The sequence below is a fragment of the Rana temporaria genome, chromosome 7, assembly GCF_905171775.1.
Source record: "Rana temporaria chromosome 7, aRanTem1.1, whole genome shotgun sequence".
Lineage (NCBI taxonomy): Eukaryota > Metazoa > Chordata > Amphibia > Anura > Ranidae > Rana > Rana temporaria.
The window spans coordinates 181,349,592-181,372,365 of NC_053495.1; the positions used below are offsets into that span (position 1 = coordinate 181,349,592).

General features: G+C 43.6%; 1 protein-coding gene across 1 annotated transcript in view; it reads left to right on the forward strand.

The window, feature by feature from the left end:
• LOC120946239 (atrial natriuretic peptide receptor 2-like) overlaps positions 1 to 22,774 on the forward strand; it is a 93,770-nt gene that overhangs the window by 17,164 nt on the left and 53,832 nt on the right. Inside the window, exons 3-9 of the mRNA XM_040361068.1 lie at positions 2,393 to 2,525; positions 3,217 to 3,340; positions 11,476 to 11,580; positions 16,167 to 16,269; positions 17,497 to 17,642; positions 22,426 to 22,495; positions 22,582 to 22,726. Of these exons, the coding sequence (XP_040217002.1) occupies positions 2,393 to 2,525; positions 3,217 to 3,340; positions 11,476 to 11,580; positions 16,167 to 16,269; positions 17,497 to 17,642; positions 22,426 to 22,495; positions 22,582 to 22,726 (826 nt within the window). The remainder of the gene's footprint in view (positions 1 to 2,392; positions 2,526 to 3,216; positions 3,341 to 11,475; positions 11,581 to 16,166; positions 16,270 to 17,496; positions 17,643 to 22,425; positions 22,496 to 22,581; positions 22,727 to 22,774) is intronic.

The following is a 22,774-nucleotide window of genomic DNA, read 5'->3' on the forward strand; positions in this document are numbered from 1 at the left end:
ATAAGCAGAAGACCACACCGGATGCCACTCCTGACACTTAAGAACAGGAAACTGAGGCTACAATTCGCACAGGCTCATCAAAATTGGACAATAGAAGATTGGAAAAACGTTATCTGATTTGACGAGTCTCGATTTCAGCTGTGATACTCAGATGGTGGGGTCAGAATTTGGCATAAACAACATGAAAGCATGGATCCATCCTGCCTTCTATCAACGGTTCAGGCTGGTGGAGTAATGGTGTGGGGGATATTTTCTTGGCACACTTTGGGCCCCTTAGTACCAATTGAGCATGGTTTAAACGCCAGGGCCTACCTGAGTATTGTTGCTGACCATGTCCATCCCTTTATGACTACAGTGTCCCCATCTCCTGATGGCTCCTTCCAGCAGGATAATGCACCATGTCACAAAGCTCAAATCATCTCACCACTGGTTTCTTGAAGCAAAAATATGAAGGAAACTTGGACAGCCGTACTCCAAAAATGTTCTGTAACGGTCACCACCGTTTACGACCTTCCATCAACCCACGACAGCTTATCTGACACTCCAACCATCCAACAGACATCAGACATCCCATTTCCCAGAATAACGAGACTTGCTCTGTTACTGGTTTCAAATGTATGACCACTTTTAATGGTTAGCTCTCAAGTTTATATACAGTTTTTAAGGCATGTTTCAGTGATCACAAGAACAATCAAACTCTCCACCCATCACACACTGGGAGGGGCTTCAATACACCTTCAGATGGGCTAATTGCGAAACATTCCAGACATTTTGGCGCCGGTCTATAATTAACATGACCTAATCACTCCACCTGAGAAGTCACATCCCTTCATAAACATAATTCAAACAAAACACCATCACACAATGATTTCCCCTCAATCCACATCTTTAGACAGACGGTCTGTCTCCGACAGAAAGGTATTCACACCTGAGCATCAATAGGCTTTAAACAGTGTTATCACACAATGAAAGGCCTTTCAGGAGCCAGCCTCATTTAACAACTCACTAGCCTGGGCTAATCATTGAAAAGAGTCATTACTGACCGGTAGGGTCAGAATATTCTTTACAGACATTAAGGAATGTATGGTGGATTACTGTCCATGTTAAAACAATCCAACATATGTCCCTTTATTTCCTGGCTCAATCTGTGCCCAAAAGTGACTCCTGTTACATGTTCTTTTAATTAAAATCGATCACAAAATAAACATGCCAGAGCAAAAAAATTGGAACAAAAGCTAACGTTTCGCACTGTACCTAGTACCTGTACCTAGTACCAGCTATGACTAATCACTGAAGCTACAGTGCGAAACGTTAGCTTTTGTTCCAATTTTTTTGCTGTGGCATGTTTATTTTGTAATCGATTTTAATTAAAAGAACATTTTTGGAGTGCGGCTGTCCAAGTTTCCTTCGTATTTTTGCATCACTATTGCATTGCCGGCACCCATGGTTTGGTTCCAGTGAGGAGGTTGTTTGAAGACTACTGAGCGGTTATTTTTTCTCTCTAACTGGTTTCTTGAACATGACAATGAGGTCACTGTACTCCAATGGCCTCCACAGTCACCAGATCTCAATCCAATGGAGCACCTTTGGGATGTGGAGGTAACGGGAGATTCACATCATGGATGTGCAGTCGAAAAAACTGTGTGATGCTTTCATGTCAATATGGACCAAAATCTATGCCATGAAGAATTAAAGCGGGGGTTCACCCGAAAAACACATTTTTAACATTAGATTGAGGCTAATTGTGGAAAGCACAATCGGGTGTTTTTTTTTAAATCAATGCAGTACATACCGTTTTAGAGATAGATGTTCTCCGCAGCTTCCGGGTATGGGCTGCGGGACTGGGCGTTCCTATTTGATTGACAGCCTTCCCACCGTCGCATACAGCGCGTCACAAGTTGCCGAAAGTAGCCGAACGTCGGTGCGCAGGCGCCGTATTGAGCCGCACCGACGTTCGGCTTCTTTCAGGGTGAACCCCTGCTTTAAGGCAGTTCTGAAGGCAAAAAAATTTTTTTCAGCATCTCAAATGATAATCTTTTAATTTAACATTTTCTTAAAAAAAAAGAAAAGGGAAAAGGAAGAAAAGATCGAGAGCAGTTGAGATGTTGTCCACCGCCCCCCTCCCCAATATATCACTTTAATAATCATTACCACTACTACAACAACTACTAATAATAATAACATTCTATGCCCGTAGGGAGATCCTTCTCAAGCGGAAGTCTTCCCTGCCTCATACCGTATCCTCCTGGCATGCAGCCAGCCACTCAGTACTACCACATTAGATATTTTGCAGGAATATATCTATCTTTCATATATATATATATGTAGACACAAAGGCTGTATTATATTATGTTACTTGGTGTATGTTCTGGTTACTATTTTCTTACATTAGGTCTAGAAATGTCCTGGATTGAGCGCCCTCCGGAGAAAGTTATTACCGGACATGATTTTAACGTCTCCTACAGAGTGTCTGTCCCCGATAGTTTCTATCAGAGAGTGGTCGATCATAAATATCTTAAATTCAGGTAAGTTATTTGAATTGCTTATTATGTCTCCATGCTTTGTTATATATTTGTTTTGCACTGACAATCTTTATGTCATTGCTATATAGGGTGAAAGAAGGATGTTTCTCGTTGCTCAATGCTTCCTCTCATTGGTCCACAGCTATATGGGGAAGGCAAAGAAAGATCAAAAGCCTCGTACACACGATCGGATTTTCCGACAGGAATTGTGTGTTGACAGCCTGTTGGCGGAAAATCCGACCGTTTGTACGCTCCATCGGACAATTGTTGTCGGGTTTTCTGCGGACAAATGTTGGATGGCAGGCTTTAATATTTTCTGCGGATAACAGTCTGTTGTCACATTTTCAGACAAAAGTTCAAAGTACAAACATGCATGCTCGAAATCAATGCTCAAACACAACATTAGCAGAGGGTGCCCAAAGGGTGGCGCTCAAGAGCTGAAAAACCACGTAGTACATATAGTACATCACTACGTTCGTGTTTGTAGGCCGACAATTGTGTGCCGTTTGTATGCAAGACAAAATCCAGGCACACGCCCTTCAGACAAAAGTCTGACGCTTTGTCTGCAAGAAAATCCAATCGTGTCCATGAGGCTTTAACTGGCTGCTGTGAACAGTAAGATCAGTTCTTGTTGCAGGAGACCAAAAGCTACAATAGTTTATAAGCTCTCATATATTGTGACTTTTTTTCCTAGTAATGCCAGTGAAGCAAAACGGTTTTGTGAAGAAGTGGAGTGTCCCTCAAACTGGAAATACGCTACGGCAGACAATTGCTGTATCTACCATGCAAATATCCACTCCTGTCCTTTGGAATTTATGGTCAGTAATGTTATATACTTTTGTGTTATTAACATATATATTGTATTGCCTGGTGCTCAATCTCATGACCTGAAACAAAGAGCCCCCCAGTACTGTGCTTCTTGACCCCCCATTACCATGCTCTCCTGACCCCCCCTGTATTGGTCCCTCCTGATCCCCCCCTTGCTGACCTCCTGTCCTTTGCCCTGCTGACACCTTGTTCTCTGTCCTGCTTTTTTCTGGACACTGCCCTACCTACTACTGACATCTGTACTCTACCTCTGTAATTTCATCATTGGGCATTTTTCTGTGATATTTTATGACGGCACTGAATGCGTCAGCGCATATTTTGGGGATGAAAGCATATGAAGGTGCATACCTCCCAACTTTTTGAGATGAGAATGAGGGACACCTATCAGCAAAAGTATGCAGGTATAGGACACACCCTTTGCCATGCCCCTTAAAGGAGAATTGAAAAAGGAAACCAAGATTGGTTAAACCCAAAAGTGCTTTTTCTATCACTTCGATTCCTTTATATTGGCTTTTGGAATTTACAAATACAACAATTTAGAAATCAGATGAAAGGTTTACCGCTGGGAAACACTTTTTGATAGATAAAAAGTGCATTTTATATACAACTATATAGATCAGACCAAAATAAGGGACAAATGAAGAGGAATGAGGGACATTGCTCCAAATCAGGGACAGTGCCTCGAAATTAGGGACAGTTAGGAGCTATGTGATTGGTCAGAGCAGCTTCTGCCAATTTTGTTATTTAGTCTCTCTTTTCTGATTCCAGTTGTTGAAATTGTCACCTATCCCTTGCTGAGACCTCTATACCTGGCCTGTATAAGCAGATACAATCACCGGCCGCAGACAGTTTTTATCGGATAGCTGAACACCTTTTCCATCAGCATGGATCTTTAGTGCAAGCAGCAGGTATAGCAGACAACAAGATGTGGTAGATCAATAAAAAGGGGGTAGTTGCAGGTCAAAACATTGTAATCCTTGAGACAATTGGCCAATCCCCACAAGAACAATAGGAAGCAGGAAAAGGAAATACATCACAAGATGGGCGGGATCACAGAGGAAGGACATAAAAAGATGGTGCGATAACCACAAGATGGCAGTATAATAACTAATAACTTACAGTAATACAGAAGTCAAATAAACTGTGAGCTAGATTCACGTAGCTCGGCGTATATTTTGGCCGGCGTAGCGCATCTCATATGCGCTACGCCGACGTAAAATAGGGCGCCCAGACCAGTATTCACAAAGATCTGGCACCGTACGTTGCGCCAGCGTAGTGTAAATAGGCCGGCGTAAGCCCGCCTAATTCAAAATAGGCAGGTAGGGGGCGTGCTTCATGTAAATTAGCCGTGACCCCATGTAAATGAATGGCCGTTCGTAAGGCGCATGCGCACGCATGTTTAGAGTCATGCCGCATATACTCCCTAAGAAACGTCGGCTCAATGCTTTCGACGTGAACGTAACCTACGCACAGCCCAATTCACGTACCACTTACGTAAACGACGTAAATTTCGACGGCAGTTCCGACATCCATACCTTAACATTGGCTGCGCCTCATATAGCAGGGGTAACGTTATGCCGGACGTAAGCCTTACGTAAACGGTGTATCCGGCGCAAGTACGTTCGTGAATCGGCGTATGTAGGTCATTTACATATTCTACGCGTAAATCTACGGAAGCGCCCCTAGCGGCCAGCGTTAATATGCACCCTAGATACGACGGCGTACTAACACTTACATCGGGCGGAGGAAGCTATAATTCAGGCGTATCATAGATACGCATCTTTCTACTTACGCTGTAAAGCAATGCTGAATCTAGCTCAATGTTTTTTAAGGAAATAATTAAATACATTTTCACAACATGTGTAACAGCACACTCTCTGTAAATTTTATTTCTGGTTAGTGTAGTTTGAGCTGAATAACATGAAATAAAAAAAATTGATATTAAATTAGCAATACAATACATTTTTCTGTCTGGAGTATTTTTTATATTATTTATAAAAAAATACTCCAGACGAAAAATGTATGGTTGTTCTGCACAAGGAGGGAAAAACTAGTATAAAAACAAGATAAATACATTTTTTTGTATGTATCCCATAGTTTGTGGACGCTATAACTTTTGCGTAAACCAATCAATATACGCTTATTGGGATTTATTTTACCAAAAATATGGAAATACACATTGGCCTAAATTTATGAAGAAATTAGATTTTTTTACATTTTTTATGGGATATGTTTTATATCAGAAAGTAAAAAATATTGTTTTTTTTTTTCAAAATTGTTAGTCTCTTTTTGTTTGCAGCGCAAAAAAAAAAAGTGCAACCGCAACAAATGGCCTGGTCATGAACAAGGGTAAATCTTCCAGAGATCAGGTGGTTAATAAAAATCTCCACAGGGGACACTGATAGCAAAACAATCCTGACAGTTTTAATCATTTTCTTTTCAAAACTAGAAAAAAGGTTGTGGCTTTAATTATACATTCATTTGAACTTTTCCAGTGTATAGTGGACATGCAATAATAATTATCTATGTGGTACAGCAAAAAAAAAGAAGAAAAAAAACCTGTGCTAACAGAATATAGGAATTTTGGATCTCTCACACATCCGTCTCTCCTGCAGTCCAGCACACCCCACTGAGCATTGCTCCAATCAATACCGCTCCCTAATTGGGCAGTGGGCTCGCTGATCTCTCTAATTGGACAATGTTTAGGCGGGGGTCTAGAGAGTTGGGCTGCTTCCCGAGTGTAAAGCCTCGTACACACGACCGAGGAACTCGTCGGAAAAGACATATCGTTTTCCTCGACGAGTTCCTTGTTAGGCTTGTCGAGAAACTCGACAAGCTTGCTTTGCGTACACACGGTCAAGACGAAATCTCCTCGTTCTCAAACGCGGTGACTTACAACACATACAATGGCAGGGGAAGTTCGATTCCACTGGCACAACCCTTGGGGCTGCTTTTGCTAATCTCATGTTACTGCGTGTTAAGTAAAAGTTTGTTAAGAGACGATTTGCACTTTTCAGTCTGTTACAGCGTGAAAAATGTGTTATCTCCATTACAAATGCTGCTTTTACTCCCGTCCCATACATTATTCTGAGCATGTGCGGGTTTCTTAGCATACACACGCTCGAGTTTCTCGTAGAAAACCAGCCCGACGAGGAACACGACGAGGAAATTGAGACTCCCCTCGAGGAAAAAGAGAACTTGTTCTCTTTTTTCCTCATCGAGTTCCTCGACAGTTTCCTCGATGAAAAACGTACACACGACCATTTTCCTCGGCAAAAAAGCTCTCCCACCAAGTTTCTTGATGGATTCTGTCGAGGAAACCGGTCGTGTGTACGTGGCCTGAGACTCTCCTAAGTGCTGCCAGCACAGGGTTTTCTATACCCTTGCTCCAGTGGCGGCCCGCTCATTGGGGGTGCAGGGGCACCGCCCTCCCTAATCCATGCACCCGGGCCCTGATCTCTATGCAGGGTGCCGGATGCATGGATTTTTTCTTGAAGCACATGAAGCTCTAATTGGTTTTAAAAAAGGGTGGGCTCGGGGCGCAGAGAACTGCGCCCTGAGCCCACCCACTTGTGTAACATTAGAAAATTAATATTCGCAAATGTCTTCCTGCTTCTCTTCCCAGCCAATCAGGAAGCAGTCCAGAGACCTTATGGGCCAGGGAGTCTAAGGTAGTGAGAGTGGATCGCCGCCTTCTCGAATGATCAATCGAGTGCGGTGGATATGTGCAAGTGGATCGCCGTTTCCAGTTTGTCGGGGGGAACAGTGCGAGTGAGGGGGCCAAGTTTGTTTGCCGCCAGCCGCAACTGCCTTGCTTCAACTCTTAGCTGATAAAAGAGTAGAAAAAAAAGCAAATTACTACTGTATATGAAGCCTAACTACAGCACGGTAATAATTGAAGAGGGCTCAATTGGGCTTTAACATCTGTTCTGGTGTTTTACAGGCATGCTTTCAGAATTCCAGTCATGGTCTCTAATACCCATGTGCAATAAATTCTGCATAGCCTAAATTTTGTGGTGTAGCATTGCACACATTGTTAGTTAGTTCATGTGTCATGATCAGAGTAGTTTGCTGCATGTTGAAGTTCTCTGCAGATCATACTGGTGTGAAGGAGAGAAAAAAAAGGACAGAAGACAGACGGATAGATGAAGTGAAAAGAGAGAGACAAACAGGCAGAGAGATGGGAGAAGAGAGAGAGAGAGAGAATAGTAGAGAGATTAGAAGAGAAAGAGACATGGGAAGATAAAGAATGAGACATGCAGAGAGAGAGGGACAAAAGAGACAGAGAGATAGGAATATAAAGAGATAGAAAGGAACAAACAAAGGTATGAGAAAAGAAAGGGTATGGGAAAAGAAAAATTTAGAAAAAGACAGATTTGACAAGATAAGCAGAGAGAAGGGATGAGAAAGGGGATGGGAAGAAAAAGAGAGAAAGAGACAGACCTAGGGACTGAAAGAGAAAGAAAGAGAGAGAAATTTGAAGAGAAAAAATGCAAGACAGATGTATGGAATTAGAAAGTTGAAGACAGAGAGACGTGACAAGAAAGAGAAAAATAAGTAATGACAAAGAAGGAGAAAGAGACAGAGAGATGGGAAGATACAGAGGGAAAGATCCAGATAGAGAAGAGAAAAAAAGAGAAAGAAAGATGGGAAGAAAAATAGAAAGGAAGAGTCGGAAAGAAAGATGGGGGGAAAAAAATTGAGAGAAAGAGTCCGAAAGAAAGATGGGAAGAGAAAGAGAGTGAAATAGATATAGACAAAAAGAATATAGATAAAAAGATGGGGAAAAAAAGAGAGAAAGAGATAGACATAGAGATGGGAAAATAAAGAGATGGGAAGAGAAAGAGACAGACAGGGAGATGGAAAGAGAAAGAGACAGACGGGGAGATTAGAAGATAAAGAAAGATAAATTAGAAGAGAAAAAACACAAGACAGATGGATGGGAAGAGAAAGATAGAGAGACTGGAAGACAAAGATAGAGAAAGAAAGGCACGGAGCAAACAAAGTTGGGGGAGGGCCGGCATCACAGGGTGGACTGGCCGTAGGTGATAGGCTCCTTCAGTGGTAAGGGGAGGGGTAGGCTGTTGTGTGGGGGGGGGGGGCGGCAGAGGTGGCTGTAAGAAGTAAGTGACGTTTGGTCACTCCTCCATTTTCAACAAGGGGAAGAAGCTGCCCACCCACCCTCCCTGGTTTTAGGCCTTTGTTGTGGGCGGTTTTGGGTCTCTGTAAGACAGGAAAAGTCTGGAAGTTGGGGTAGAAAAAGGTTGTACCCATACGTGTTATGGGGGTTATTGGGTACCTTTCGGGTGACGTGGGTTAACCAGGAAGGGGTTAAAGTGTTAGGTCACTGAGGACAGTTATGCTGCCTCTGAGTCGGTGTCTCGCGACTGAGGCCTAGGTAATAATTTTTGTCCCAGTGTCCAAGTTGAGAGGTGTGGTCTTCTAGACCACTAATGGTTTGAAAATGTGTATATAGTTATTTAAAAGTTATTTAAATGGTTGTTTATGTTAAAATTTTATATGGTTAAATAAAGAAGGCCGGAAGACCAATTTTACTCCACAACGTGGTCCCTGGTATCATTGGATTTTGTGGGGTAATGTATAAAGGGGGTTTGGGGTATTGTAGATTGTGGGTAAGAGTCATTAGGATCAGTCCTTAACATGTCAAGACAGATGGATGGGAAGAGAACGTGGAAGACAGAGAGACAGGACAGGAAAGATAAAGAAAAAGAAGAGATGAGAACGAAGGACAAAGAGACAGAGAGATGGCAAGATACAGACAATGAAAGCTCCAGGTAGAGAAATAGGAGGAGAATGAGTAAGAAAGAGAGATGCGAAGCGAAATAAAGAGTAACAGACAAAAAGATGGGAAGAGAAAGAGAGTGAAAGAGACAGACTAATAAGGAATGAAAAAGTGAGTGAAAGAGACATGGAAAAAAAGGAGACAGATAAAGAGATGGACAAAAAGAGAGAGAAATAGCGATGGTAAAAGAAAGAGACAGACTGATAGGCAGGAAGGGAAAAAGTTGGACAGGGAGATGTGAAGAGGAAGAGACAGACAGAGAGATGGGAAGAGGAAGAGACAGACAGAGAGATGGGAAGAGGAAGAGACAGACAGAGAGATGGGAAGAGGAAGAGACAGGCAGAGAGATGGGAAGAGGAAGAGACAGGCAGAGAGATGGGAAGAGGAAGAGACAGACAGAGAGATGGGAAGGGAAAGAGAAAGACAGGGAGATTGGAAGAGGAAGAGGTTGACCAAGAGATTTGAAGAGAAAGAGAAATACAGAGAGATGGGAAGAGAAAGAGATGGACAGATAGATAGGAAGAGGAAGAGAGAGCAAGAGATAGATGTGGAGATGGGAAGAGAAAGCGACAGAGAGACAGGACAAAAAGACAGAAAAAAAAAGGTGGGAAGAGAAGGAGAGTGAAAGAGACAGAGCTAAGAGGAGAATGAGAAAGAAAGAGAAACAAATTGCGAGAAAGATGAAACAAAAAACAGAAAGAGACAGCAGCATACTTGTGCAACTTGTCATGAGACTTTGGACAACCCTTCAAATTTGTGCGAAGTTGCAGGGACTTGACTGCCATAAAAAAAACATGGGAATCATAGGTGCAGAACGGAAAGTCATTAAAGTCCAAATGCCAGTTGTTGCAGTCCCTTGTAGCATCCTGGAGTAAAGCAAGCACTAGTGGCACTGAGATAAAATGAATACAGGATCGTCTTCGATATGCACCATTTGGATCATCTGTTCTCCATGAAACCGCTGTGGCAGATGGATTATCTGATCTTGTGGGGGGGGGGGGGGGGGGAGCCGAGGACGCTGGATGTGTCCCAGGACTGCCTCACTCTGATTGGGAGCGCATTCTGAACACACTCACAGGCACACCGACGTCACATAAATGAAATAAAATGGTAAAACAATAATAATAAGATGGACTATGTTAGGAAGGTGGACCTCTGCACGGCCCTAATAATGGGTCCCAAGATGGGAGTAAAGAGCCCCGTGATCAGTGGGAAGGGCCCCGGTCGGGGGTCAGGAGGGCGCTTCGTGGTTGCTTACACCAGCCCCCTGAAGGTTCTAGTATTAGGTGACCAGATTTTTACAATGAAATCCGGGGACATTTTTTTTCTTTACTAGTAATGGCAACAATCAGCGTCTCTCTGCGCGTCGCCGCCCGCCTCACAGCCTCTCAAGTCTCACTCTCTGGGCCCCGGCTACTACTGGATGGGGAGCGGAGGAAGATCACTCCGCCAGGGAAGGCAAAGAGATAGGCAGGTGGCTGGCCAGGATTTGAGCCAAGGCAGAAGAACATGCGAGCGAAGCTGAATGGGCATGTGCCCGAAACTGAAGAAATATTCCCTCCGACCAGCACATGATCATCAGAAAGGGGCACAGATAATGGAAAAAATACAACCCCCCTATGCTAGTAGGCATGGCGGAGCGGGGGGGGGGGGGGTGTAATTCTGTTTTTTAAATTTTAATTCTGCAATGACTGTCTTTGAAATTGCCCCCGCCCCCTATTAAATCCAATCTGGGGACACAACCAGGGACAGACTTGGCCCGGGGACAGTGTCCTCAATTAGGGGACTGTCCCCTGAAACTGGGGATGTCTGGTCACCCTATTTTAGTAACGCCTCTGATTTTGACCATATACATGCTTTATCATAAAAAAAAAAAAATCATATACTGAGTCATATTGTTTCATGCATTCACTGCATATAATACATAACACAAGATTTCTCGTACTTGTTTAGAACGGAGAGCTCAGTCAGAACCTCTTGTATAATTTTGTTTGCATGCTGACTAAGCCTAGCGTGCTTTCTGGTGTAACCTTCAGCCTAATAAACGCTTGTAGGAAATGCCCTGGGGGGATGCTTGTCTCAATATATGGGTTATGAGATAGACTGGGAGGCTCTCTAATTGTTTCCGGAATTCTGAGATCTGTGCCGACATGCAGGCCTCAGATGCGGAGGCACATGACTGCTTAGTAGTAAGAAAATGTTCGTGTCAGAAGGATTTCATGAAGCCGGGATTTCCTAATTGTGAAATCTGCAGAAAGTGAGAGTATGTGGGCTGTATGTGACAAAACACACAAATCACACCTTCTTGTGTACTTTCTACAGCAACAACGTGGGATCTGCGGCCCCTGGATCCCTGACGATGGTAAAATTGTTACTCACACCGTTTCCCAAGCAGGAAAAATTACCCAACTGAACTGGACTAGTAAGGTACGGTCTGTTATTTAACCACTTTACCACCGGGCTAATTTTGGCACTTCTCTCCTTCATGTAAAAATCACAATTTATTTGCTAAAAAATTAATCAGCCAAACATTATATATTTTTTTTAGCAGACACCCTAGGGAATAAAATGGCGGTCATTGCAACTTTTTTTCTCGCACAGTATTTGCGCAATAATTTGGGAAAAAAAAACGGTTTCATGAATTAAAAAATAACAAAACAGTAAAATTATCCCAATTTTTTTTGTATAATGTGAAAGATGATGTTACGCCGAGTAAATAGATACCTAACATGTCACGCTTTAAAATTGCGCACACTTATGGAATGGCGCCAAACTTCGGTACTTAAAAATCTCCATAGGTGACGCTTTAACATTTTTTACAGGTTACTATTTTCGAGTTTCAGAGCTCTAACGCACTCAACGATACCTCACATGTGGGGTTTGAACGGCGTTTATGTATGTGGGCGGGACCTGCATGCCTGTTCGCTTCTGCGCGCGAGATAACGGGGACAGGGGCGTTTTGAAAAACATTTTTTTTTTACTTAGTTTTTTTTTTTTACACTTTTTTAAAAAAAAAAAAAAATGTTTTTATCACTTTTATTCCTATTTTAAGGAATGTAAACATCCCTTGTAATAGGAATCAGTGTGACAGGTCCTCTTTATGGAGAGATGTGGGGTCAATAAGACCCCACATCTCACCTCCAGGCTTACAAGCATGAGATCGGTGAAAAAAAAATCACCGATCACATGCCGACAGCCGCGATTGCAGCTTTGTTTACTTCCGGGTCCTGGGCGTGACGTCATAACGTCGTGCCTGGGCCTCCGACGGTCATAGAGATGACTGGTAACCATCTGGTCACCAGTCATCTCTATGCTTTCCAGCAGCGCCGACCGATTCTCTCTCCGGGCACCCGATGGCACGGGAGAGCCCGGAGAAGCACCGGATGGCGGCGGGAGGGGGGGGACATCCCCTCCCGCTGCCTATAAGAACAATCAAGCGGTGGGATCGCCGCTTTGATCATTCTTATCGTGCACAGAATCGGCGGCTGAAGACGGCGATATCTGAATGATGCCTGTAGCTGCACCCATCATTCAGATATCACCACACAAAGCCGAGGACGTCCCAGGGACATCCTCGGTCGTCAAGAGGTTAAAGATTAATTCTGGCAAATTCACACTGTTCATTAGAAGCTGCAGTAAGTCTCATTGGCTGGCTGGAGGATGTCCGACATCATCTAGCTTCTTTCACCCGAGTTTTACTGTCCCTGGCCCACCCTTTTTATTTATTGGATGTCAGCTCTTTCAATAATGGAGGCTCAGCATCGCGTGTGAGTGTTATCGAGAATGGTTTCCATACAAATGCAGTCTGTCTTGGAACGCCCACTCTGCCAGACCAACGTTCACCTGTCAAGGCATTTTGATCTATGCATAACTACTCCCTAGAGCCAGCCAACTGTTAGCAAAGGGCTGATGGTTTTTGGGAGGAGTTTCTTTTCATCTGGTGATCCGGCAAGTCAAGCTGGATATACACTAGTAGAATTGGTAAAAAAAAAATTTTTAAAGGGGGAGTTCACCCAAAAATCAACTTTCTGCAGTTAGATCCAGCATACTGCTGACATCTGCAGTATGCTGGTCTTTTTATTCTTAATTTGGTACTTATCGTTTTAGCAGTATTTCGTCTATCGCTCCGAGCGGGGATTACTTCCTGGTATAGGCGTTCCCGAAGACAAGCAAGTTGATTGACAGCCTTCGATAGCGCGTCACGGCTTCCGAAAATCCACACGAGTGACGCTCGGCAATTTACGGCGCCTGCGCAGTCAGCTCTACACGGCAGGCGCCGTAAACAAGTGTCACCTCGGCTGTTTTCGGAAGCTGTGACGCGCTATCGAAGGCCGTCAATCAACTTGCTTGCCTTCGGGAACGCCCATTCCCCGCAGGATTCCCCGCTCGGAGCCATAGAAGAAATACTGCTAATACGATAAGTACCAAAATAAAATAAAAAAGACCAGCATACTGCAGATGTCAGCAGTATGCTGGATCTAACTGCAGAAAGTTGATTTTTGGGTGAACTCCCGCTTTAAGAACATTCGTTCCATTTTCTAATCATTCATGGGGTCAAATCAATGTTCGATTTTTGACCACAGTGACAAGAAAATGTAACCACTTGCCGCAAAATCACATACCTGTACGTCATTTGACTTCAAGTGGTTGTACCGCAGCACCGTTTTTTAGAGCCGATGGTCGGCTCTCTTGTAATAAGAACTGATGTGGCTAAGTAGCCGCTCGATTGTTATTACAAGCAGCAGAAATGGACGCCTCCTGTCTCACTGGGAGACCCAGGCAACCAGCCGACACGTCCATCAGCTGGCTGGAGACCCAAACAAGGCCGGATTTGGCTTTGATCGGGTCTCGACTATGGTAATGACATCACTTCTAGTTTACTCAGGAACCAATGACGGCGGTATTCAAAAATCAAAAGTATTCAAAAACGCTGATCTTGGCATTTTGAATGCTTTCAAGTGCAGAGGAGGGGTTTGGGGTTTAGTAGATTGCTGTCACAGGGATGTCCTATGTCCTATTCAGCTTGCGACACACCCTACGCTGCAGTGAGCTGTAAAAAAAAACGCACATCTCACAAATAAAAAGTTATTAAAAGAAAACAAAAAATTTAAAGGAACAGAGGAAAAACATGAAGGAAAATAAATAAGGAAAAAAAATGAAAGTGCACGCATCCCTCCGTGCTTGCATGCAAAAGTGAACGCATACGTAAGTTATATACTGTATAAGCGGTATTCTCACCACATGTGAGGTATCGCCATAAACATTAGAGCAAGAGCAATAACTCTAGCACTAGACCTCTTCTGTAACTCTAAACAGGTAACCTGTAAAGGCGTTTAACCTCTTCCTGACAGCCGTACGACTTAATACGGCCGCAGTGTGGATCTAAATTTCCGGGAGGCCATCTATATACGGCCTCCGTCCTCCAGCCACTGGGGGGCGCGCAAGCGCCGCTGACGGCGGTGCGCACGTGCCCGCCGCATCACTGAGATACCGATGCGCGTGCCTGACGGCCGCGATTTCCGCCGGGCACCCGCGATCGGCGGTTACAGAGACAAGGACGTGGATCTGTGTGTCCACGTCCACGTCCTGTCTAGGGGGTGAGGAAGGGGTTAAATGTGTGCCCTGCATAGTGTTTCTAACTGTGGGGAAAGGGGACTGACTGGGGGAGGAGACCGATCTGTGTCCCTTGTACATAGGGACACAGATCGGTCACCTCCCCCAGTCAGTCCCCTTTCCTCACAGTTAGAAACACTATGCAGGGCACACATTTAACCCCTTCCTCACCCCCTAGTGTTAACCCCTTAAATGCCAGTCACATTTATACAGTAATCAGTGCATATTTAAAGCACTGATCGCTGTATAAATGTGAATGGTGCCAAAAATGTGTCAAAAGTGTCCGCCATAATGTCGCAGTGCTGATAAAATCCGCAGATCACCGCCATTACTAGTAAAAAAAAAAATAATAAAAATAATAATTCTGTCCCCTATTTTGTAGGTGCTATAACTTTTGCGCAAACCATTTGCTTATTGCGATTTTTTTTTAATTGGGCTATTTATTATAGCAACAAGTGAAAAATCTTGATTTTTTTTTTCAAAATTTACGCTTTTTTTTTGTTTATAGCGCAAAAAATAAAAACCGCAGAGGTGATCAAATACCACCAAAAGAAAGCTCTACTTGTGGGGAAAAAAGGACGTCAATTTTGTTTGGGAGCCACGTCGCACGACTGCGCAATTGTCAGTTAAAGCGACGCAGTGCTGGAAGCTGTAATTTCACCTGGGCAGGAGGGGGGTATATGTGCCCAGTAAGCAAGTGGTTAAAGAATCACCTATGGAGATTTTTAAGTACCGTAGTTTATCGCCATTACACTAGCGTGCGCAATTTTAGAGCATAATGCCCTGTACACACAATCGGTTCGTCTGATGAAAACGGACCGATGGACAGTTTTCATCGGACGAACCGATCGTGTGTGAGCCCCATCATTTTTCCCATCGGTGAAAAAAAATAGAACCTGTTTTAAAATTTTCGTATGATTAAAAAAACGATAGAAAAAAACGACCGTCTGTGGGGAAATCCATCGGTCAAAAATCCACGCATGCTCAGAATCAAGTCGACGCATGCTTGGAAGCGTTAAACTTAATTTTTCTCAGCACGTCGTTGTGTTTTACGTCGCCGCGTTGGACGTGGTCGGATTTTTAAACGATGGTGTGTAGGCAAGATTGATGAAAGTCAGCTTCATCGGATATCTGATGAAAAAATCCATCGATCCGTTTTCATCAGACGAACCGATCGCGTGTACAGGGCATTACATGTTAGATATCTATTTACTCGGTGTAACATCATCTTTAAGTTAAAGTTTTTAATTTAATACAAATTACCAATAATAAAATGTTCGCAGCCAATTTATATCCAGCCAAAGGTGTTGCATTTTTTATTATTTCTTTTTAGGAGTACTGCTGCCTGCTGTCCCATTGCTTTTAGTGTGTTGTTTATCCCATGTATTTTGTTCTTTTAGGTCATTCTGGTCCATCCTGGGATGACCTCATTAATCGCTCATATCAAAATCGGCAGCTTCCAGGCAGCGTTAGAATCCCCGTCCATAGTGCTGAGTGGAACAGGTATCCTGATACTTCATTTTCACTACACAACCCAACAGCTGAAAGGGTACCTGTCATTCATATACAGTATACTGGAGGCAGCCATGTTGAAGGCTGAGACACAAGTCAACTTCTAAATTCACTAATAACCAGTCATTAGTCAATACTGTCTAAGTGCAAAGTACTTCTTGTCACAATGGTGTATACATACAATGGTGTATCCCATTCTTTTTTTTTTTTTTAAACAAAGTTTTTATTCATAATCAAAAGTAACAAGTCGTACAATCATACTAGCATTTGTACATTCATTTTAGCATGAAAAATGTGACATTTAGCATAGCCGGTGACGTACAACACGTATGACGGGACTATAAAGGGGAAGTTCCATTCAAATGGCGCCACCCTTAGGGCTGCTTTTGGGCTGCATACTTGATTCTGAGCATGCACGTTTTTTTTCCCCTTCGGAAAAGCATACACACAACGTTTTTCGTGACGAGAAAAAGACTGACGGGAAACACGACGAGAAAAAAGAGAGCTGGTTTCAATTTTTTCGCTGGCAGTTTTTTTCGGCGAGACACACGACCAGTTTTCACAACCAATATAAAAAATGGCAGTTTTCTCGTCGTTAAAACCGGTCGTGTATACAAGGCATCAGAGTCCTGCTCTCCTCTATGGGGAACACACTGCAACCAGATCACATGGTTGTTTTGGTACCATGCGATCTAGTGCAGACAAACGCGCTGAGTTTGCGACCTGTATTTGGGGTGTCATTAACATTGCACTGACACCTGTTGTAGATAGCAAAGGCAGTACGTTTTGAACGTGGTGCCGGAAGCACTCAGGGATAGTGGATTTCCCACACCACGTTCTAGTGTAAACCAGGGATTTTTAGTGCTGGTTCACACAAGAACATGTTCCTGTGCAATTCAGTAAGATGTGATTTTCATCCCATTAGTTTGAATGGGCTGAAATCGCACTGGATCACACTAGTGCACACGCTACTTTTAAAAATTCAATGCAACCAGATCGCATGGTACTGAGACTCCATGCAATCTAATGCAGGCAAGCTGAGTTTGTGATCTGATTTTGGGGTGTGATTAGGTTTACATTGACACCCGCAGCCGATCGCACACCCAGTGTGTTTTGAATGCAATACCGAAAATGCGCACGGAACACAGGTGTTCTGGTGTGAATGGGCCTTTAAAGTATAATTGCAGTAATCATGTCTGTACCCCTTGTTGTGTGCAGTGTGCGGCGACAATGTCTGCAGTCCAGAAGAAAACTGCGCCCTTTGTCCGGCGGACTGCGGTCAATGCCCCATGGCAACCTCTGTGAAGATTGCTATAGCACTTCCCCTCATCCTTGTCTGCAGCGGCTTCATCTGCGCTATTGTGGTATAACCTCCTTGTCTTACAATCACCATGAAAGCTTTCTTGTATGCAACATGGGGCTGGTTCTTATAGCCAAATGCCAGCCAAAATGTTTTTCCATTCTCTTCATCCTTTCTTTTATGCCTCTATCCTTTCTCCATCCTTTCCTTCATGCCTTTATCCATCCGTTCCTTTATGCCTTTATCCATCCGTTCCTTTATGCCTTTATCCATCCGTTCCTTTATGCCTTTATCCATCCGTTCCTTTATGCCTTCATCCTTTCTTTTATGCCTCTATCCTTTCCTTTATGCCTCTATCCTTTCCTTTATGCCTCTATCCTTTCCTTTATGCCTCTATCCTTTTTCTTTATGCCTCTATCCTTTTCATTTATGCCTCTATCCTTTCCTTTATGCCTTCATAATTTTCTTTATGCCTTTATCCTTTCCTTTATGCCTTCATCCTTTCCTTTATGCCTTCATCCTTTCCATTATGCCTTCATCCTTTTCTTTATGCCTCTATCCTTTCCTTTATGCCTTCCTCCTTTCCTTTATGCCTCTATCCTTTCCTTTATGCCTTCCTCCTTTCCTTTATGCCTTCATCCTTTCCATTATGCCTTCACCCTTTTCTTTATGCCTCTATCCTTTCCTTTATGCCTCTATCCTTTCCTTTATGCCTTCATCCTTTTCTTTATGCCTCTATCCTTTCCTTTATGCCTCTATACTTTCCTTTATGCCTTCATCCTTTCATTTATGCCTCCATCCTTTCCTTTATGCCTCTATCCATTTCTTTATACCTTCATCCTTTCCTTCATAACTCTATCATTTCCTTCATCCTTTCCTTTATGCCTCTATCCTTTTCATGTATGCCTTCCTCCTTTCCTTTATGACTCTATCCTTTCCTTTATGCCTTCATCCTTTCCTTTATGCCTTCATCCTTTCCTTTATGACTCTATCCTTTCCTTTATGCCTCTATCCTTTTCTTTATGCCTCCATCCTTTCCTTTATGACTCTATCCTTTCCTTTATGCATTCCTCCTTTCCTTTATGACTCTATCCTTTCCTTTATGCATTCCTCCTTTCCTTTATGACTCTATCCTTTCCTTTATGCCTTCCTCCTTTCCTTTATGCCTTCATCCTTTTCTTTATGCCTTCCTCCTTTTCTTTATGCCTCTATCCTTTTCTTTATGCCTCCATCCTTTCCTTTATGACTCTATCCTTTCCTTTATGCATTCCTCCTTTCCTTTATGACTCTATCCTTTCCTTTATGCATTCCTCCTTTTCTTTATGACTCTATCCTTTCCTTTATGCCTTCCTCCTTTCCTTTATGCCTTCATCCTTTTCTTTATGCCTCCATCCTTTTCTTTATGCCTTTATCCTTTCCTTTATGCCTTCATCTTTTCTCCATCCTTTCCTTTTTGCCTCTATCATTTCCTTTATTCCTCTATCGTTTCCTTTTTGCCTCTATCCTTTCCTTTATGCTTCTATCCTTTACTGTATGCCTCCAGCTAGTGATCAGGCTATCCATTGCAGAGCCTTGAGCACATTGTTAGACAGTAGCCAGAGAACTCCTATTGATTGGTTGAGAAAAGTATGCATATTCATAACTCAGTTATCATACTAATGCCAGAGGAAACAGCGACACCTGCTGGCAAAAGGGAGGAACTTACAGCTTTAGCTGGCTTAGGAGAAAACCCAAATGATCATAGTGGGGGAGATTCAGATAGAGATACGACGGCGTATCTCCTGATACGCCGTCGTATCTCTGAGATCCGACGGTCGGATCTATGCGACTGATTGATAAGAATCAGTTACGCATAGATCTCCCTTAGATCCGACAGGTGTAAGTGACTTACACCGTCGGATCTTAGGCTGCAATCTCCCGCCGGCCGCTAGGTGGCGCTTCCATTTGTATACGCGACGAATATGCAAATGAGAAAATCCGCCGATTCAGAAACGAAAGCCCGCCCGTCGCTTTTTTTTTACGTCGTTTGCGTTCGGCTTTTTCCGGCGTATACTTACCCCTGCTATATGCGGCGTATCCAATGTGAAGTATGGCCGTCGTTCCCGCGCCGAGTTTTGAATTTTTACGTCGTTTGCGTAAGTCGGTCGCGAATACGGATGGACGTAATTTACGTTCACGCCGAAACCAATGACGTCCTAGCGACGTCATTGGGAGCAATGCACGCAGGGATAATTCGCGGACGGTGCATGCGCCTTTAAATCGGTGCGGGGACGCGCCTGATTTACTGTAAATACTACACTCCTCCTAGCAGCGGAATTTGAATTCCGCCGGGGGAGTTACGATCCGCAGGCGCAAGTTTCTAGGTAAGTGCTTTCTGAATACTGCACTAGCCTCTCAAATTTGCGCCGGCGTATCGTAAATCAGATAGATTACGCGGATCTAAAGATCCGCTAATCTATCTGAATCTAGCCCAATGACTATTAGCCCTCCTGTTCACATTGATGCTACTTCACTTGAATTAGCACAATTTCAATGTAGCAGGTCAGGTGCTACTTGGCTGACATCTGTGCCACTTCATGCACAGATGTCTATGCAAGTCGCACCTGAAATCGCAAAAAAATAGTGCGGAAGCTTTTATTCAAATCATTGCAGCACCGCAAAGTTGGAGTTGCACTGATTTGAACGGTTCCGTTGTTGACAAAAGGTTGCGACTTGTCAAATGATTTGGAACTGTCAAATCGCATTACAAGTCGCACCGGGTGTGAATGGGGCTAAATCAGACAGGCTGGTTACCACCTAGCACAGCTTAATTTACCAGTAGCCCTGTTTAAGACAAGAGTGCTACATGGGGAAGTAGGGAAGAGTTAGAACTTCTGTCAACTTGTCATATTGTTGTTTGTGAGGCAATTTTAGCGCACGTTTACATTGGGCCAATTAGGCATGCGATTTGATATGTCAAATCGCATGCCAAATCGGCAGCTATTGCCCGCAATGGGAAAATCTGATTCGGTGTGACACCGTATTTGGAAGCCTGCCTTTACACACACATGAACTTTAATGGCATCCCTGTCTTAGCCCGTAAGGTTCAATATTGAGTTGGCCCACCCTTTGCAGCCATACCAGCTTTGATTCTTTTGGGAAGGCTGTCCACAAGGTTTAGGAGTGTGTCTATGGGAATGTTAATGAAAATTTCTGTTATTTTTTTTGTAAATAAGTACGTTTTCTTCTTCAATTATGGGCACTGATACGGCGGCACTGATGGGCACCGATGAGGTGGCACTGATGGGCACTGATAGGCGACACTGATGGGCACTGATAGGCGGCGCTGGTATGCTGCACTGATGGGCATTCATAGGCGACACTGATGGGCACTCATAGGCGGCACTGATGGGCACTCTTTGGCGGCACTGATGGGCACTCTTTGGCGGCACTGATGGGCACTCATGGGTGGCACTGATGGGTACTTATGGGTGGCACAGATGGGCACTGATAGGTGGGCAGTGGGCATAGATGGGCACTAAGAGGTGGCACTAATGGACACTGGGTGGCACTGATGGACACTGAGGGGTGGCACTGATGGCATTATTTTAGCCAGTGCCCATGTTGCCAGTCAGTGCCCATTTGTGGGCACTGATTGGCATCAATTGTGTTGTTTTTTGTTTATTGGTGGGTTTTTTGTTTTTTTTGCACTGGGGGGCACTCCCTTGTGGTCCAGTGTTGGCATCCGAGGGGGGGCTGCACTGATTAACAATCAGGAGAGCCGCCGATCGTCTCTCCTCTACTCGCGTCTGTCAGACGCGAGTGAGTAAGGGCTCTTTCACACGTCCGTTCAGTTTTTCAGACCAGTTTTTTTTTCATCAGTTGATCCGTTTTTCCATCAGTTTTTCGTCAGTTTTTCGTCAGTTTTTCATCAGTTTTTGCATCAGTTTTTGCATCAGTTTTTCCATCCGTTTTTTCATCCGTTTTTTTTTTTTTTTTTGGGGGGCTTTTTACATAGAAAAACGGATGTTAGAGGAACGGATGATAAACGGATCATCCGTTAACGTCCGTTTTTCGTCCGTTCCGTTTTTTAGACGGAAGAAAAATAGGGTTTTCTTCCGTCCAAAAAAACGGAACTTAACGCAGACGGATGCTAACGGACGTTAGCGGATGCTCATCCGCTAACGGACGCTAGCCCATAGGGAATCATTGTGGTCCGTTAACGGACGTCCAAAAAACGGACGAACGGAACGGACGTGTGAAAGAGCCCTAAGAGCCGATCAATGGCTCTTCCTGTTTACATCGTGATCAGCCATGATTGGACACGGCTGATCACGAGGTAAAGAGCCTCCGCCGGAGGCTCTTTACCGAGATCGGAGATGCAAGGTGTCAGACTGACACCCCGCATCACAGATCGGCGCACTGCGCGCCCCAACGGGCGCACGCCAGCATGAAATCCTGCAGGACGTCAATAGACGTCCAGTCAGGATTTCACAACCACTTCCCGGACGTCAATATGCTATTGACCGGGCCGGAAGTGGTTAATGGCCAATTTTAAAAAAATAATAATTTTCATGTCATGAAAAACGGTCGTGTGTACGTGGCATCAAGAATGGGATGCCATTAAAGTTCATGTGCGTGTAAAGGCAGGCGTCCCAATACCCAATATAGTGTAGGTCTAGATATACGATTTTATGAGCTATGTTCATGTTTTTATACATTGTCATGTTTGTTCCCTTTTAAGCCAGTAAAGTCTGATTGTATTCTTTTTATTAGGTTTGGTATGATTATGATATAGCGGTCTTACTGCATTGAATGTAAGTCATGGGATTTATGAATTTATTAATCTTTTTCTTTTTCTTTTGAAGTGGTTTCAGTACCAGAAGCAGAAGATGCTCTGGGATGAGAGTTGGATCCTCACCGTGAAAGACTCACCTGGTATTCTGCGTTCCGTTAGCTTGGAAGGCGTTCTTTAGAGCATTATCTCAAATCTATCAATGTATAACTGTGATCATGTTCCATAGGAGATGCTTTTTGGAATGGGTTGGGCAGCACCATCAGTCTGAAACACAATAATAATTCAAACCTGGACCCAAAACAGGAGTTACTGGCAAATACGGTATTCGTATGTGGCTCGGCGACAGAAAACGTCATCCAGACCGGGATCTAGTGAGTAAAGAAAAATAACTAAAACTGCCAGAAGATCTAAGATAAGCA